The sequence below is a fragment of the Lycium barbarum genome, chromosome 11, assembly GCF_019175385.1.
Source record: "Lycium barbarum isolate Lr01 chromosome 11, ASM1917538v2, whole genome shotgun sequence".
Taxonomy (NCBI): Eukaryota; Viridiplantae; Streptophyta; class Magnoliopsida; order Solanales; family Solanaceae; genus Lycium; species Lycium barbarum.
Window position 1 is genome coordinate 12,471,527 of NC_083347.1, and position 17,493 is coordinate 12,489,019.

At 37.4% G+C, this 17,493-nt stretch overlaps 1 protein-coding gene across 8 annotated transcripts in view; it reads right to left on the reverse strand.

The window, feature by feature from the left end:
- Nucleotides 1–269: 269 nt before the first annotated feature.
- LOC132616541 (F-box protein CPR1-like) overlaps nt 270–17,493 on the reverse strand; it is a 31,325-nt gene continuing 14,101 nt past the window's right edge. Inside the window, exons 1-3 of one of the 8 annotated variants that reach the window (XM_060331017.1) lie at nt 3,888–4,007; nt 2,097–2,191; nt 270–842 (exon numbers count right to left, since the gene is read on the reverse strand). In XM_060331017.1, the coding sequence (XP_060187000.1) occupies nt 498–806 (309 nt within the window). In that variant the 5' untranslated portion in view covers nt 807–842; nt 2,097–2,191; nt 3,888–4,007 and the 3' untranslated portion in view covers nt 270–497. Of the gene's footprint in view, nt 843–2,091; nt 2,192–3,887; nt 4,025–12,157; nt 15,023–15,148; nt 16,921–17,493 lie in introns of those variants that run through there. The other 7 variants (XM_060331013.1, XM_060331015.1, XM_060331014.1 and 4 more) reach the window with 7 other exon arrangements.

A 17,493-nucleotide genomic window follows, 5' to 3' on the forward strand; every position in this document is an offset into this window, starting at 1 on the left:
TAACATAAGGAGATTGAACAGACCAACAACATCGTATAACTAATAACTTCCTGAAATAAAGGGTGGATGAGTCCTTTTGCATTCAGATTCAGTTCCTCCTCTGGTTTTTTGTTATGTTTATTACCGAGTGGTACTTGAAAAACATTTTTTTTGTCGATTGACTTGTGGTGCAATGAGTAACTCACATATGCAAACCATTGGGAAATCACGTTAATAAAGTATACTCGATACTTGTGCTAGTAGACGATAACAAATACCTTGGAAAATAGTTGAATAGCGCGGGCTCGGGCACCACAAAGAAAGATTAATTGGGTATATACTAGGGGTAATTGGAAGTCAAAACAAGCATGCAAAAAACTATATGGAAATAATTGTAAAAGAGTATGCAGATGCTCCCTTGAAAGCAGGTGGCTGATGATAAAAGTCAGTAACAATCAAATTGCAAACAGTAATCATAGATACCCCTTTATTTCAAACCAGTGAAAGTATAATCATCTCTATTTGTTGCGTTTCTTAGCCTGCTTGCCCTGGCCCTTCTTAGGTGGTCCCTTACCACGACGTTTCAACATTTCAAGCTTGCTTAAGCGCTCTTGCTCTTGACGTGCCATCACAAGAGGATCGTCTTTCATGATATCATGTGGGTACCATTGTGACACCTTTTCACCAATCAGCTTCTTCCGTAAAACCTTGTGAGGAGATCTCTGACCAGTTGGATTAAGTACATGACCAAATATCCTGGCCCTTGCCTCGGCCACACCTTCAATGGCTGCAGCAGCTACCACATTCTTCAGTCTCCCAAAGTTCATTTCTTGGTTCCGAAAGCAGCTCAATATTCGGATTCACTGCACAAAGGAGAAGCAGTCTCAAAGAGGGTTCAGCGATAAGCGTAACACAATTGCAAATATATCAGACAGGGTGTTATTCTTAAAAGCGAAAAGTGCAAAAAAGGGACAAGTTCCGCAATAAGGCTTTGAAGCGAAGTGAGGCACACAATAAAAATTAAGGAAATCGTAAACATATATGAATTTAGTACTATACTAATCAAAGTGCAATTAAACCAAGTAAATATCTAATCTTATAATCTAATACTATTCTGCTATCAAATTTTAATCCAACTCCCCAAATAGAGATTCAATGAACCAACTAATTCTCATTTGGATAGGTTTGCACATCATCGTCTCAAGCACATACCCCTGAAGCGCATGGCTTCACCTATGAAAGACTTCCAATTACACTGATCAGAATAACTAAACTAAACAAGACATGAAGAGTCAGAGTACGAATTCATCGCTGTCAATTTCAAACAAAGTTCATTACTTCAACAACCTCCATAAAAACTTCTACCTCATCCATAAAACCTCAAAATCAACAAAGGTGGGTTTTTCTCTCCCTTATTTTCTTTTGCTACAGCTTTATAAAATGTTTAGTATCCATTGAAATAGATTAATAAAAATAATCCAGCGAGGCCTTCTAGCTTCTTTTTCAGACTCAAGAAGGGTGGTGATATCGCCAGCCCTCACAGGTATGAACACCGCATAACCTTCCCCCGAGAATTTGTCCTTCCTATTTGCACTTTCACTACTGCACATTTCACCTGTGAATCCAATTACTCTACATTCTATCAATGAAGAAAATAATTTAAAAACCAATTAGCTAGTACTATTTTCCAGCTAACAATAATATTACAACATGATCATATATTACCTTAGGGCTTAGGCAGAGTTGGAGAATAACTTAGATTCAGAGGAATTGCAGCGCAATGTTGGTGTTTTCAACGAGGTCTGCAATAAACTACATGACGTGCAATTGAATTTACACTTAATATCGATACTTCCATCACCCTTTTTCAATCTTCTATTCTTTTCCTTTTGGGATAAAGAGCGTCGTTTTTCAAGCTTACACTTATAATTCACAGGGTGGGAAACATCCTCTGGTTTGTCAATTATAACCAGAGACAAATCCTATATTAGATTGTTCAGAATAAGAACGATTATACACACACATCTTTTTAATTTTATCACACACAACACAAATATGTCTGAAACAAGGTGCGTCCATGATTATGACATCACATGTGCTATTTTATCACACCTTACTTTCTTCTTGTCAAAAATTGCAATAATAGCACGTTGATGGCTCCATCAGAAAAAGATTGCCTTCGTATTCCTAGCCACGCTGAGATTCAGTTGCACTTCATGTAGAAAATGCATGCAAGAGCCCAACAGAATCACAAGATAAACAAAACATGAAATTAGTCATACTTCAAGCACCCCTCGTTTTATATCACATTCGAATTGAAGACATTTTTCCACCCTATTTAATTGACTTTTTATTAACAGGCATCAAAATTCAAACAAAATATTCCTTTAAGAAAAAAAGGAAAAAAGAAGTCAAAGTAATTAACACAGATTGTCTATTAGTACTTTATCAAAAAGCCAACTCAGATTGTCATATTAGTACCAAATATATCACATTCATTCTCTTATGAAGATTGCTCAGATAAAAATATCACAAGTAGCTCCCGTATAAATACAAACAATTAGATGCACATTTCCACTTTAGAGGAATAAGAAAATATCAGTGCCCATGCTTTTCCATTAGTATGCTGGGAATGACCAGAATACAAAGTGTTCCAACTCTAGACACAAAGGACTGCGCAGAACACTCTAAAAAGAAAAAAGGAACAGAAAGTTTGACACAAACTCAGTTGAAACTATAGACATGCTTCTAAATTCTCAGATGTGTTTTGGTGAAAAGTTGCTGGAGTCATGTCGAAAACAAAATACTTCCATAAAAAAACGCTAAACAAAATCATCAAAAGGCTTCCTGAATAATGCATGGTTCCTGCCTGTATCATAAACTCTCATTCCCAACTCATATTTCGTTACCAAGGCTTCTAAATTGCAAATATGTCATGAAGCATTATGAGAATTCACTTTATTATGCATTTTGATAACATTACACCATTCCAAATGACACATCAACCTATTATTTGTTCGCTAGCACAACCGACTACCACAGCTTATGTGGAACAGCAACTAAACTTTTTGACATGGAAATCAAACAGCTAATGCGCCAGTACGCATCCTAACTCAAGAAATGAAAATAATTCTTAGACTTCTAAGGCAGACCAAGTTTAATTTCAACCTACTTCTAAGCTATGGGTTTAAGCTAAATAAACAACAACAACAACAACAACAAGCCCAGTACTTAAAAACACTAGGTTATTTCTTCCTATTTGTCCAAGCCACCGTGGACATAATTACTCGGTATTTGTGCTGGTTGGGGAAGGGGAGCCTTGGCGTAACTGGTAAAGTTGCTGTCATGTGACCAGGAAGTCACGGGTTCGAACTGTGGAAACAGCCTCTTGCAGAAATGTAAGGTAAGGCTGTGTACAATAGACCCTTGTGGTCCGACTCTTCCCCAGACCCCACGCATAGTGGGAGCTTAGTGCACCGGGCTGCCCTTTTGTGTGCTGGTGGGATGCTAGCATATACCCCGTGGAATTAGTTGAGGTGCGGGCAGCAGGACCAAACGCCACAATTATCCCAAAAATAATGACTTTTTTTTTAAAGTCGAAATAAAGTGAACTTTTTATATTAATAATTCTTTCTTGATTTATTTCATTATTAAAGAAAGAAAATAAACTCCCCAATTAACATATTGGAACTGATTCACAAAACAGTGAAATTTATCCAGTAAATCATTTCATTGATACATTTAAACAACAACTAAGCAGAGCAAAATTTCCTTATAAAGAAAATGTAAATTTGAACTCTAAATGTTAAACCTAAAGAGAAACAGGAAACCACAAACTCCTTTACTCGTTACAAAAGAAAATGTACACATTTCATTTTTAAATAGAAAAAAAAAAATGTAGAATATACCTTAATCAGAACAGGTATCTTACAGAGGAAATGGAGTTGGGTATTTTACAGAGGAAAAACGTTTTTGAGTGGAACGAAGGAATGGAAAATTAGAGTGGGCTGGACACTTGTCTTTTTATTGGGCTCAGACGGCTGAGACAGATAGCTTGGCCCTTATTTATTTTAGGCAAACTTACCGGAACAACTACCTTATTATAGCTTCTTATTTTTTGCGCGGATTGGCCTTCTCTTGGGGTGGTCTTTAATTTTTGTCCCTCATTTAAAAAAGTGGCCGAAAATACCTCGAGGTTCTGAGTTCAAACCCCCGCTCAATCAAAAAAAAAAATCGCAAAGTAAGGCTTTTGCAAAAAGTTTGCCTTACAAGGCAAATTCTGCTGTCTCTGGCATAAGTTCTATGTAACTTCGCCCGAATAAGCATAGGTTCATAGAAACCTATACCTTGCGAAATTATTATTATTTCCGACTCTGCTGAATTTCGAATCCAGAATCTCGGGGTATTTTCAACCATCTTTTTAAGCAAAGGGAAAAAATTAAAGACCAGTGAATTGAGGGGAAAAAATTAAAGACCAGTGAATTGAGGGGAAAAATTAAAGACCAGCCCGTATGAAGGGAAAACGTGCAAATTGCCCATTTTATTTAGCCTAAATAAACTAGAGGAAATTTCAGAAATATACAATTTTCTATGGGTCAATTTTGGTAGCATTGTTACCCTAATTGATATACAACGTAATTAAAATTTCAGAAATATACAATTTGCTCACTTACATTGCAAAAAAATAGCTCAAAACTTACATTGCAAGGCTTTGCCCAAAAACACTTTTATACAGTGTTATACACTTACATACAAAAGACAAGTACATTATCTATATAGGTGTTTGAAGGTGTATAATATGTAGCTATATACACTAAAAAAATTTAATTATACAGTATTATATAAGAAATATACGCACTTATACATATTTAATATTTATGCACAATTATAAAATATTGTATAAGTGGGTATAAACATAGATCTGGGCTGGGTTTGAATAAGACTTATACATCAGTGTTTTAAAAGGCGAGAGCATGAGGCGAGGTGAGACGTTTTACTTAGCACGTGGCGAGGCGTAAACCCCAAGGCATGGGGCGTAAGCCCCATGAATCTTTAAAATTTTAATTTATAATAACAAAAAAATATAAAAAAAATACATTAATAGTTTAAAAAAAATAAAAACATGATTAAGGAAACTCATAGAAAACAATACTTCTAACATGATTTTACTAGTACAAATAATGCAATGACATAAAAAATGTTATGAGATGCAAATCAACTCTAATATCGTAATTAACTTTATAACAACAAAAGAATCACATTTTCTTAAACAATATTACTATCATACTATGAAATTTACCTCCTTAAAAAGAAAAAAAGAAAAATTTAATCAACATTATAATCAATTAAAACATCACTCCTTCATGAATAAAAACAAATTACTTTAAAATATAGATATAATAAAATATGATAATTTTGAGACATGAGACAAAACGCGAAGAACAATAGTGAAGATGTATAATTTTGCATGTATTTTTTAAAAAAATGTTAAGTGACATTCAGTCTCACATTGTTCTCATATTGTAAATATGCAATAATACGACTTGTTATTTGAGTTAGTCTCGATCTTCTTATTTCTATTGTTGAAAAACTACTAAGCACCATTCATTAATTAGAGAATTACGAGGGTCAATAGTTTTAAGTAAGGAATTAACACATAATTTGTGTAAGAACTGCAAGGCGAGCCCTGAACGATGGGCGTTGTGCGTGTTTAAGGCATACAGTCGGGTGCTAAGGGCATAAACCTTACAAAACTAAGCCCCACACGTGAGCCCCGAGGCATTTTGCCAGTGCCCCATCCCGAGGCGAGTCCCAAAACTGTCTTTTAAAACATATATACATAAGTATAGAAGACAGATACATTATGTATATAGGTGTATAAAAATGTATAATAGTGTATAAGATGGGTGTATACACCCATATACACTATTATACAATATTATACACTATTATACACCCACTACCCTGCACCTACCAGTTTCTCTATCGCCGACCTCAACCACCTCCAGCGACCCCCCACCGCCGATTATTTTAGCTCCACCACTTGCGCTCCACCACCGGCTAGATCTTCAGGAATAAATCTAGATCTAGCAAATTAGGTTTCAATTTTTTCTCTTTCCCTAGATCTACAAACGTCGTGACGTTCCGGCACCAATGGCTACACTTAGAGAAACAAGTTTCCGGCGATGGTGTTTTTGGTGTTTTTGTGTTTGATTTCTCCGACTACGGATATGCAATCGTGGAGAGAGAGAGAGAGAGAGAGAGAGAGAAAGTTATGGGTCAATTTTGATAGCATTGTTACCCTAATTGATATACAGCGTAATTAACTCAATAACTATGCAAGAAAAATTATGCGATAGTTTTCGCTTTTCGAGAGTCAATTTGACTAAACTTTAAAGCTAAAATTGAATTATATTAACGCAATATCTTAAGATTAAAATCTATATATTTGAAAAACTACATGAAAAGTACTATAAGTTGCAACTTTTCTCACATCAATTTAGTGAAAAAATACATTTTAAAATGTTGATCAAAGTTCATGTAATTTGAATATCGGGAGAAGTCTCACATAAATTGGGACAGAGGGAGTAATAGTGTAAGCTACGCGAGGAGTGTACAAATAATAAGTAAATTTAATTAGTTAACTTTGATGCAATAAACTCTAACCGTATATCTATCGTTCTATCGTATGCAAACAAGAGTAGCTAAAACTCATCTTTTATCATTTTTGGGAAAATAATCAATTTTGCTCGTAAACTATTCGAAATGAAATGGAGCAGTGCTGGTATTGAAGTACCCTTTAACTCAAAAGTAGGTTTGTGATTAATTAGCCTTACGTTCTAGCGTCTAAATGTTTATGACTAGCTGTAAAGCTCAAATTCTCGTAGTCTTTCTTTAAAAACTTATGTCGGACTGCATTTTTAGAATTTAATCTATGGAACTAGTTTGTGATCATAGTTGTTTCGAAATTATCAGCTTGATTATTAATCTCACTATTTCATTCAAATGATGTGAACTGGAAATTTACACAGCTAGATAACAATTTGAATGATCCTAAAGAGGGGAAATTAATCCCTCTTGAACAGATTCACTCTAGAGCAATTGGAAAAATAGGAAGAGAATGAGAATAGACTAGAATTGAGTTATTCTTTCATTGATCATCCAAAACATGTCTTACACAATGGAGAAGTAGATCTATATAGTTGAGTTAGGTAGCAATGCAGTTACAGACTTGTAACTGTTTTTTGGATCTGTAACTAACTACTTCTAACTGATTTTCTGGACTTCTAACTGATTTGTCCAGCTAAGCTACATCCATTAGTTCTAACTGTTTTAACTGATTTGTCCAGCTAAGCTAATTACACTACTACAATTTGAGCTCATAACAATACCCTCCCCTTCAAGCATCCTTGTCCTCAAGGATGAAAATGAGGAAACCTCTTGGTGAAATCCTGGAGATCCTCCCATGTACTGTCCTCTTCAGCACAGTTCAACCACTGCACCAATACTTGAGTGATTGCCCTTCCCCTCTTTTGAGCCAATCTCCTGTCAAAAATAGCTGCAGGGGTCAGCAAAATGTGACCAGAGTCTGAGTGAACCTCTGGTAGTGTGGTAGATGCCATGTAGGAGCCTATCTTCTTCTTGAGCTGAGAGACATGGAAGGTTGGGTGAATTTTTGACCCCCTAGGTAGAGCCAAGGTATAGGCAACAGGTCCTACTGCAGCAGTAACCTGGAAAGGGCCAAAGAACTTAAATGACAGCTTCTGAAAGGAGTGATCTTTGAGAGAGAGTTGCCTGTAAGGCTGCAACTTTACAAAGACCCAATCACCAATCTCAAAAGACCTCTCAGTCCTGTGTTTGTCAGCCTGCATCTTCATCCTGTTTTGAGCCTGGGCCAAGTGAAATTTGAGTTTCCTGAGGGTAGCTTCCCTTGCCTGTAGACTTCTATTAACCATGTCCAGCTGAGAGTCCAAAGGGAGGTAGGGTAGTAAGGGGGGTGGTTTTTTACCATAAACTGCTTCATAAGGGGACATGTTAATAGCAGAGTGATGGGAAGTGTTATACCAATACTCAGCAAGGCCTAACCAGCTAGGCCACTCCTTGGGTTTATCAAAAGTCATGCACCTCAAATAACTCTCCAAACACCTGTTCACCACCTCAGTTTGGCCATTAGTTTGAGGGTGGTAGGCACTGGATGTGAGCAAGGAAACCTTCTGTAATTTGAATAACTCCTTCCAAAATTTTCTGATAAAAACAGGATCTCTATCGGAGACAATAGTCTTAGGCATACCATGAAGTTTGAATACACCATCCATGAAAAGTTGTGCAACATCCAATGCAGTATATTGATGTTTAAGAGCCAAAAAGTGTGCTGCTTTGCTGAGTCTGTCTACCACCACATAGATAGCCTCTTTACCAGCAACTTTAGGTAACCCTTCTATGAAGTCCATGGAAATATCTTGCCACACCCTTTCAGGGATTGGCAAGGGCTGTAGCAAGCCAGGATATGGAACATTCTCCCCCTTGCACCTTTGGCAAGTGTCACATTCTCTCACAAATGTGTACACATCCTGCTTCATCTTTTTCCAGTAGAACTCATGTTTGAGTCTATGTAGGGTGGCAGAAATGCGAGAATGACCACCAGAAGCACTTGTATGAAAATGCAGCAACAATTTCTTCCTCAAGGTAGCATCCAACCCAACCATCATCTTGCCCTTCCTGCTGAGCACACCAGCAGTGAACTGATAGTAAGGTTTGTGAGGTGCATTAGATTGTATGTCATGAATCAGTTTCTGAAGTTTGGTATCCTGATACCAAGATTGCTTAACCTCATCTATTAAAGGAAATTGCACACCTGAGATGCTGAATAGTTGAACCTCCTCAGGTTGCCTTGATAAGGCATCTGCAGCCACATTCTCCTTACCTTTCTTATACATGATAGAGTAGTCATACCCAAGTAGTTTGATCAACCATTTTTGTTGGCTTGGTGTGGATATTCTCTGCTCAAGTAAATACTTGAGACTATGGTGGTCAGTCCTGATAGTAAAGTGCCTACCAAGCAAATAGGGCCTCCACCTTTGAACAGCAGTAACCAAGGCCAGCAGCTCTCTTTCATAGACAGAAAGTGCCATGTTTCTGTTAGACAACCCTTTGCTAAAGTAAGCAATTGGTTTATGGTCTTGTGCCAGTACAGCACCAATGCCATGACCTGATGCATCAGTTTCAATTGTGAATTCCTTAGAGAAATCAGGGAGAGTAAGCACAGGTGCAGATATGAGTGCCCTTTTAAGCTTCTCAAAGGCAATAGTGGCCTCCTGATTCCAGTGAAAGTTGGCCTTCTTGAGCAAATCATGTAAGGGCCTAGCAATGACTCCATATCCTTGGATAAACCTCCTATAGTAACCAGTTAATCCCAAGAATCCCCTAAGTCCCTTTAGTGTTTTTGGTTCAGGCCATTGGGATACAGCATCTAGTTTGTGTTGATCCATTGCCACTACTCCCTCAGAAATCACATGACCTAAGTAGTCAATCTTAAGAACTCCAAAGTCACATTTGCTCTTCTTCACAAACAAAACATTGCTTCTTAGGATTTTGAATGTCTCTTCCAAATGCAACAAGTGATCAGACCAAGTGGAGCTATAGATAAGTATATCATCAAAAAACACAAGAATGAATTTTCTGAGGTAGGGGTGGAAAATTTGGTTCATCAGGCTTTGAAAGGTAGATGGGGCATTTGTAAGGCCAAAAGGCATGACTAGGAATTCATAGTGACCATGGTGTGTTCTAAAGGCTGTTTTAGGGATATCAGGCTCAAACATTCTGATCTGGTGATAACCAGATCTGAGGTCAAGTTTTGAAAAGAATCTAGCTCCATATAGCTCATCTAATAATTCCTCAATAACTGGTATTGGGAATTTGTCCTTTACTGTGAATTTGTTCAACTCCCTATAATCTACACACATCCTCCATGATCCATCTTTTTTCTTCACCATGACAATAGGTGAAGAATAAGGGCTAGTACTGTTTCTGATTACCCCAGAACTTATCATTTCATCAATCATTTTTTCAATTTCATTCTTTTGGACAGCAGGATATCTATAAGGCCTTATATTGATTGGAGAAGTACCTTCCTTGAGGATGATCTTATGGTCATGCCCTCTAGCAGGAGGCAGTTCAGTTGGAGTTTCAAACAAGTCTGAATACTTGTCCAAAACATTTGTCAAGTCCTGCTGTTGTGCTTCTGCAACATCCTCGCCTTCCATGGCACATAGACTGATTCCATCCCCTTGTCATTCTTCAATAAGCATTCCTACTGAGATCATGCAGAGTTCAGCAGGTTGAGCAAGCAGTTTGTGCATTTGTCCTGCTGGAATCATTTTGGTTGCAGGTGGTTGTGCTCCTCTTAGTGAGACTTTCCTTCCATTCATGCAAAATTCCATTTTGAGTTTCTTGAAGTTCCACATGATATCCCCTAGTGTGATCAGCCATTGAATTCCAAGGACCATATTGCACCCACCAATGGGTAGTATTAGCATATCAGATTCAAAGCAAACACCTTGCATTTTCCATTCTACCTTTTTGCACACATATGAACTTGGGGCTTTACTACCATCAGCTATGGACACATTAAAAGGGGTTATAGCTGTCAGACTGCACCCCAGCCTTTTAGCAGTGTTGTAGTCTAGGAAGTTATGAGTGCTTCCAGTGTCAATCAAGACTTTAATGGCTTTTCCCCTTACAGATACTGTTACCCTCATGGTTCTAAAATCATGAGTACCAGTCATGGCATGCATGGATACATGAGGTAAGATAGCACCCTCAGAGTTTGTTTCTAATCCTTGAGCCATGACAGCCAATAAGTCACCTGGATCCATCATCACCTCATCTCCTCCTTCATTTGATTCTTCATAATCCTCCGCTTCCATTGAGAATAACTGTCTCTTCTTCTTGCATATATGGCCAAATGAGTATTTCTCATCACAGTTGTAACACAGACCTTTACTCCTCCTTTCTTCCATCTCAGCAGGAGTAAGTAGTTTTGGATTTCTAAAAGCTGGTTTGGGATTGTTGGTACTGTTAGTGTTTTGGGTAGTGGTATGTATTGGTCTAGGGACATGGGTTGATTTAGGAGGGTTATATGGCTTGGAGTAAGGTTGATTATGAGGTTGAAAAGATGGTGTAAATCTAGTGGTATTTCTGGAGGTTGACAGATTAAAATTTTGGAAGAAAACTTGTTGTTGAATGTCTAGTGTCTGTTCTTGGATCCTTGCCAAGCTAATGGCCTTAGCCAAACTCCTTGGCCCTAACATCTTAACTGTCATCCCAATTTCAGGTTTCAACCCTCTCACAAAGCAACTAACTATATAATCTTCAGAAAGATCAACTCTAGTAAGTAATTCATCAAAGATATCAACATACTCCTGAACAGAATTTACTTGCCTTAAATCCTTGAAGTCTCCCATGGGATCATCAAAAAGTTCAGTACCAAACCTAGAGTACAGGCACTTGATGTACTCTCCCCATCTTGGCCAATCCCTTGTTAGCCTTTGTTTCATATATGCTTGATGCCACTGTAATGCCTTGCCTTCCAACCTACAGGAAGCAATCTTTACCTTTGCATCATCAGGAATTTCACTTACTTCAAAGAACTGCTCACACTTGTATAACCATTCTTTCAACTTAGTGCCATCAAAACTTGGGAATTCCATCTGGTATCTATGGTTTGTGAGTTGATCTCTAAGTCCAGCTTGCCCTCTATACTCAGCCTCATTGATTTCCACATGAGGTCTTCTGTTTGCTCTATAGTTGTCTTCCTCCTGTACTCCATTCCTATCTACTTCAATTTGAGCTGGGCCATTTCTGTTTCCCACTAACAACTTCTTGATTTCCTCCATTGCTTGTGCCATCTTAGTGTCTACAGCTTGTTGCATTTCTGCAACAGAACTGACAACTCCTTCTATTGAACCTTTCAAAGAATCAACTTCCCTTCTCAGTTCTTGCATTCGAGTGTTGTGGTCTCCCATTTTACAGATCAGAAGATCGAGGCTCTGATACCAATGATGTGAACTGGAAATTTACACAGCTAGATAACAATTTGAATGATCCTAAAGAGGGGGAATTAATCCCTCTTGAACAGATTCACTCTAGAGCAATTGGAAAAATAGGAAGAGAATGAGAATAGACTAGAATTGAGTTATTCTTTCATTGATCATCCAAAACATGCCTTACACAATGGAGAAGTAGATCTATATAGTTGAGTTAGGTAGCAAATGCAGTTACAGACTTGTAACTGTTTTTTGGATCTGTAACTAACTACTTCTAACTGATTTTCTGGACTTCTAACTGATTCTAACTGACTGGACTTCTAACTGATTCTAACTGATTTGTCCAGCTAAGCTACATCCATTAGTTCTAACTGTTTTAACTGATTTGTCCAGCTAAGCTAATTACACTACTACAATTTGAGCTCATAACAAGCTATGCTGCGGAACTGCTAAATAGAGATTACCCAAGAGCCTGTTAGATTCCCTGTAAAATTACGTCTGCAAGTAGAATAGAGAAATTAGTATACAAAAAAATCAGAAAAGTTATGAGTCTGTTATTAATCCTATCGTTGTATGGTCAAAGGAAAATATAACAGAAATTGCATAACATCCATAAGATGAATAAATTCCATCAATAAACATCCAACCACTGGAGTGCAACTGAGGAACTATAAGAATCAGTTCTTGCCATACTAAAAAATAGGTGCAAAAACCACAGAATTCAAGTAATCAACTTGTCTCTTAACCTTGTACCGTATTTTGTGCCTAACAAGAACTACAAATTAGCAATACATTATAAACCATCTAGAGCACAACAACAACAATATAGCCAGTGTAATGCCACAAGTGGGGCAACTAGAGCATAACTACAGGCTATAAATAGACAGGAAGGTCGTTTAACTTCCTATATATTATTCCTTTCATTCTTTTTGCTACCACTTGTCCTTCCATTTTAGACATCCATATCAATCCTCTGAAGAAGAAAGGAGATTCAAAGCATTGTGTTCTCCTTTAGTTTTTTACCCTAGGTACTTCCTCATCCCAACTTTAAAGTTGAAACTTCTCCTTGCCTGAACCAGATGACTGATGTTCACAAGTGTTTCCATCTCAATAACCTGTTTGTTTATCAATTAAAATTAGGCTTTCCTTATAGGCATTACTCGTAGAGTCATGAATGCCAAGATTCATAATTATTCACTGCATGGTCCTGTTGAACCAAGAATCCACAGTACACGCTCTCCACGAAAAAAATTCACCATTCGTCCTTGTAGCTATTGCAGTTCCTAAGCAATGAGCAACCTCACTCTCATAAGAAATCCAATACCTTCTCCATTCACTATCCAAAAAAATCATCAGCAAGAATATTAATGCTATTAATGTGATGAAAAATGATGCTAAATCATTTTGCCCCACACTCTGGTTCTCATACTCTTGCAAATATCAACCGTTTGGTGATCTTCGAAGGAGCAATCCACCAGACGGGGTGACTACTCCGGTACAAATAAGACTACAGGAAACCAAACTTTTCAACTAAACTTAGATGGCAACATCATCTCCCAAATATAAAATATTTGATAACAACTGAAAATGAAGCTGAAAGTAAAATTTTGAGTGGCTTGCAAAGCTGGACCTTCAGCTTGCGGAGTCGAATTTTAATTGCAGCCTAAGAATACAAGCATTCATAGAGAATTACTAGTATTTGACTCTACTCCTCTACTATTCTGCACAAAGGTTCAAAGCTTCAACGTATACATGTTGATTCATTGTTGGACTAAAATTTTGACTAACATTAACCAGTGTCAACTACAATTATAAGCTAATCATAGCATTCATTTCACTGTTTGTAGGAGGTTATGGAGGACTCATATTAGGGTAGAAGGTTAGTAGGTAGTCCCACTTCTCCTTTTGTACTAGTAGTTGCAGTTTTGCTCTTTAGTTTCTTGTCCTCTGATTTGTGCTACTAACCGTTGTTTCTTGTACTTCAAATATCTAATTTATCTGTGTTAGCTAATGCTCCTTTTACCAGACTGCTTTATCATGACTTTTTCGCTTTCGTTATTTTCATTTTCATACTGCTTTGAATTGTTTGTCCCTATCTGACCTTCTTTGCCATGTTTTCTCTCGAGACGAGGGTCTTTCGGAAACAGGCTCCCTACCTTCCAAGGTAGGGTAAGGTCTGCGTACACTTTGTGAGATTTCACAGGGTATGTTGTTGTTGTTGTAGTTGTAGTGTTCTATCGCAGAACAAGCAAATACTAAAGCAATGCGTTGGAGCTACCAGACAAAGAAACCCAAGGAATTTCCTATCTTAAAGCAAAAATGTTTAAGCAAATAGTGGCTACATGAACATTCTAGTGCATCTGAGAAACCCGAAATACAAATGCATGCTAATGCCAACTAGAATTGAAATCTTCAGCTAAGAAAAAGGCTAAAATCCTACCAGGAAGACGTAAAGTAAATTGGAAGATGGAGGAACCAACAAGCATTAGCCAATCACACCCCGCAGTAAGATCAACAAAATACAACAAAAGGAATTCTCTGACAAAGCATATGATAAAGCAAACTAAATTCTGTTCATATAAATGGTTTTCGGTTACCACTAAGTGTCCTGCTAGTGCTACTGACAAATTTGACTAGAATCACTAAGTTTTTTCACCAAATTTCAAGATGGAAATGTCACACAAGGCTTAGAAGAGGTTTCGGTATTACCAATAAGCATCCTACTACCGACAAACTTGGCCAGAGGTAGTCAGTCGGTTTTTCACCATATTTCAAGATAGGTGAAAAATTATCACACAAGGGTTTAGAAGTATCATGAACCCAAAACATCTACCTAGAAAGTAGTTAAGATAATTATAGTTACAGTCACTTACAGCTTGTCTTTAAATCAAATAATTCAGTACTGTAGAGTACCAAAACTTGCCATGCACTTACTGAACTCCTACGGGAATTTTTGACCTTCCGATACATCAAATAAGCTCTACAGCATCAGCCTGACACTGCAATGCATGACCATATTTGCATGGAATTGATACGATTAACGAGAACAAGTTGCCATATGTATAAGGAATCAGCATTCAAACTTTAACCAAAAACATACTGAATTAAATGACTTAAAAGAATAATATGCAGAAAGAAACTTTTGCAGATTTGTGGTCTGTTTCATATACAGAATATGCAAAACTCAAGGAACCATTTCCACTAACTTTGTTGTGCATTTACCAAAAGTTACAACATAGCCACAGGCTATAAATAAACTGCAACGGAGCTAAGGGCAATAAATAGAAAATGGATGTCTTTTGACTTGCCTTTTCTTCCTTTCTTTTCTCCGCGACCATTTCCCTTTCGTTTTTGACAGATACAGCAGTCCACTGATGTGCAAGAGAGATACAACCCGTAGCCTCCTTTTGGCGTTTGTCTTTAACAACTTCTTTCTCCAACGTTTGAGCTCTCTCTTTCGTGAATTGAATGACTCTTCACAAGCGTCTTCAGCACAATAATCTCTCCATTTATCAAGTAAAACAAGACTCTCTTTGTAAGAATTAACATAAAGTGAATAGTGAGACAGGTAATTGGTATTTAGAGAGTCACGAACGCCAAGATCCTTTATCTTTTGATTTGCATGATCAACTGACAACAATAGTCCATCGTTTTCTGCCCACAACATTTCACCATTTTTTCTAGTAGCTATTAGCTTTATCAAGTAATGACTAACCTCGGGCTGATATGGAATGCGACGAGAACTAATGTTGTATTGTTTCACCCATGATTCTGCTTCACCATACTCTTTCATCATCCACATATCAATTGTGCCGTCATAGTTATAATTAACCAAACAAAGTGACTCATCTAACACAAAAAGGTTTGTTCCTTCACAATATTGCTTTATCTCACTAACTAAACTAGGTAACATTATCACCGAGAATGTCTCATCATGCATATCAAACGAAACAATCACACTCCGAATTGATCCTTCTTCCCACCTGGAAGCAACCCAATGGGAAGCTCTATTCAGGTACACCCGCGGTGCGCGGGAAAAGAATACATGAGACAGAGCTACATGACTAATGTCTTTCCAAACACCTGTGCTGAGCTTATAAAGCTCAGCAGTAGGTGGCATACCATAAGTAGTGTGTAATACTTTTACCACCTTGTAGTCGTTTGTAACAGGATCGAATCCAAACCCCAGCGTAGGATCAAAACTACCGTCTGCCCTAAATGTAGGATTTGGGAGTTTTACGGACTTTCTGATAGACGGGTTCCAAAGATAGAAAGCACTACAAAAGCTCATCTCATCGTTAAGGCAGAAAATCCCATTACAACTACCCACAATATTAAAGAAAAAGTTACTGCAGTTAAATGGCAAATCATACTGGGCATACTGATCCAAATTCTCATTGTCACAGAATAAACTATATATTTCTTTTTCGGGGTTTCTAGAGAAATGTCGAACTAAGATGTGCTCATCTTGTTTTCGGTTGAGATGCATGGAGATAAAATTAGAGCTAGTAAGAAGAGAGTACCATGACTTGCACAAACTTGTGCATCGAAGTATTGACTTAATGGGCAGTCTTGTGAAGATGTCAAGCATCAATTCCTGTGGCAAATACTCCGACATTTTTCTCCGCTGGCGGATATGTTCAAGTGGGTCAGAATATCTCTGTTCTTCTCGATTTGGTTATTTTCCTTTCTCTTTCTTCAAGAACTGAGAAAATTTAGCTGCATGCTTGAAGCCTAGTTCTTTACTGAATACATATCACTAATTTCTTGTCCATCATCAATCCCGAATGTCCATAAATCCTTCTTAAACCTCAGAAATGCTAATGTTGTGTAAATGTTCCGAGTCTTGAATGTTCACTTGTGCATGTTTCACCTGTGAATCAAATTACTCTACATTCTGTCAATGAAGAAAATAATTTAAAAATCAATTAGCTAGTACCATTTCCGGCTAACAATGATAGTACAACATGATCATACTATTACTTTAGGGCTTAGACAGAGTTTGAGAAATAACTTAGATTGACAATAAATACAGCAAAATGTTGGTATCTTCAATGAGATGGTCTACAATAAACTAGATGATATGTTGATACGTTCATCGCCCTCTTTCAGTCATCTACTTTTTCCTTTTGGGATAAAGATCGTCATCTTTCCATCTTACAATTACAATTTACTAGGTGGGAAATATCCTCTGGTTTATCAATTATAACCAGAGACAAATCCTAATTTCACACTGTTCAGAATAAGTACGATTTATATACGTCTTTTTAGTTTTATCACACATTAGTACAAATATGTCCGAGACAAGGTGTGCCCGTGATTATGATGACATCACATGTGCTATTTTATCACACCGTACTTTCTTCTTGTCAAAAATTGCAATAATAGCACATTGATGGCTCCATCAAAATTGCCTTCGTATTCCTAGGCCACACTGAGATTCAGCTGCACTTCATGTAGAATACATGCA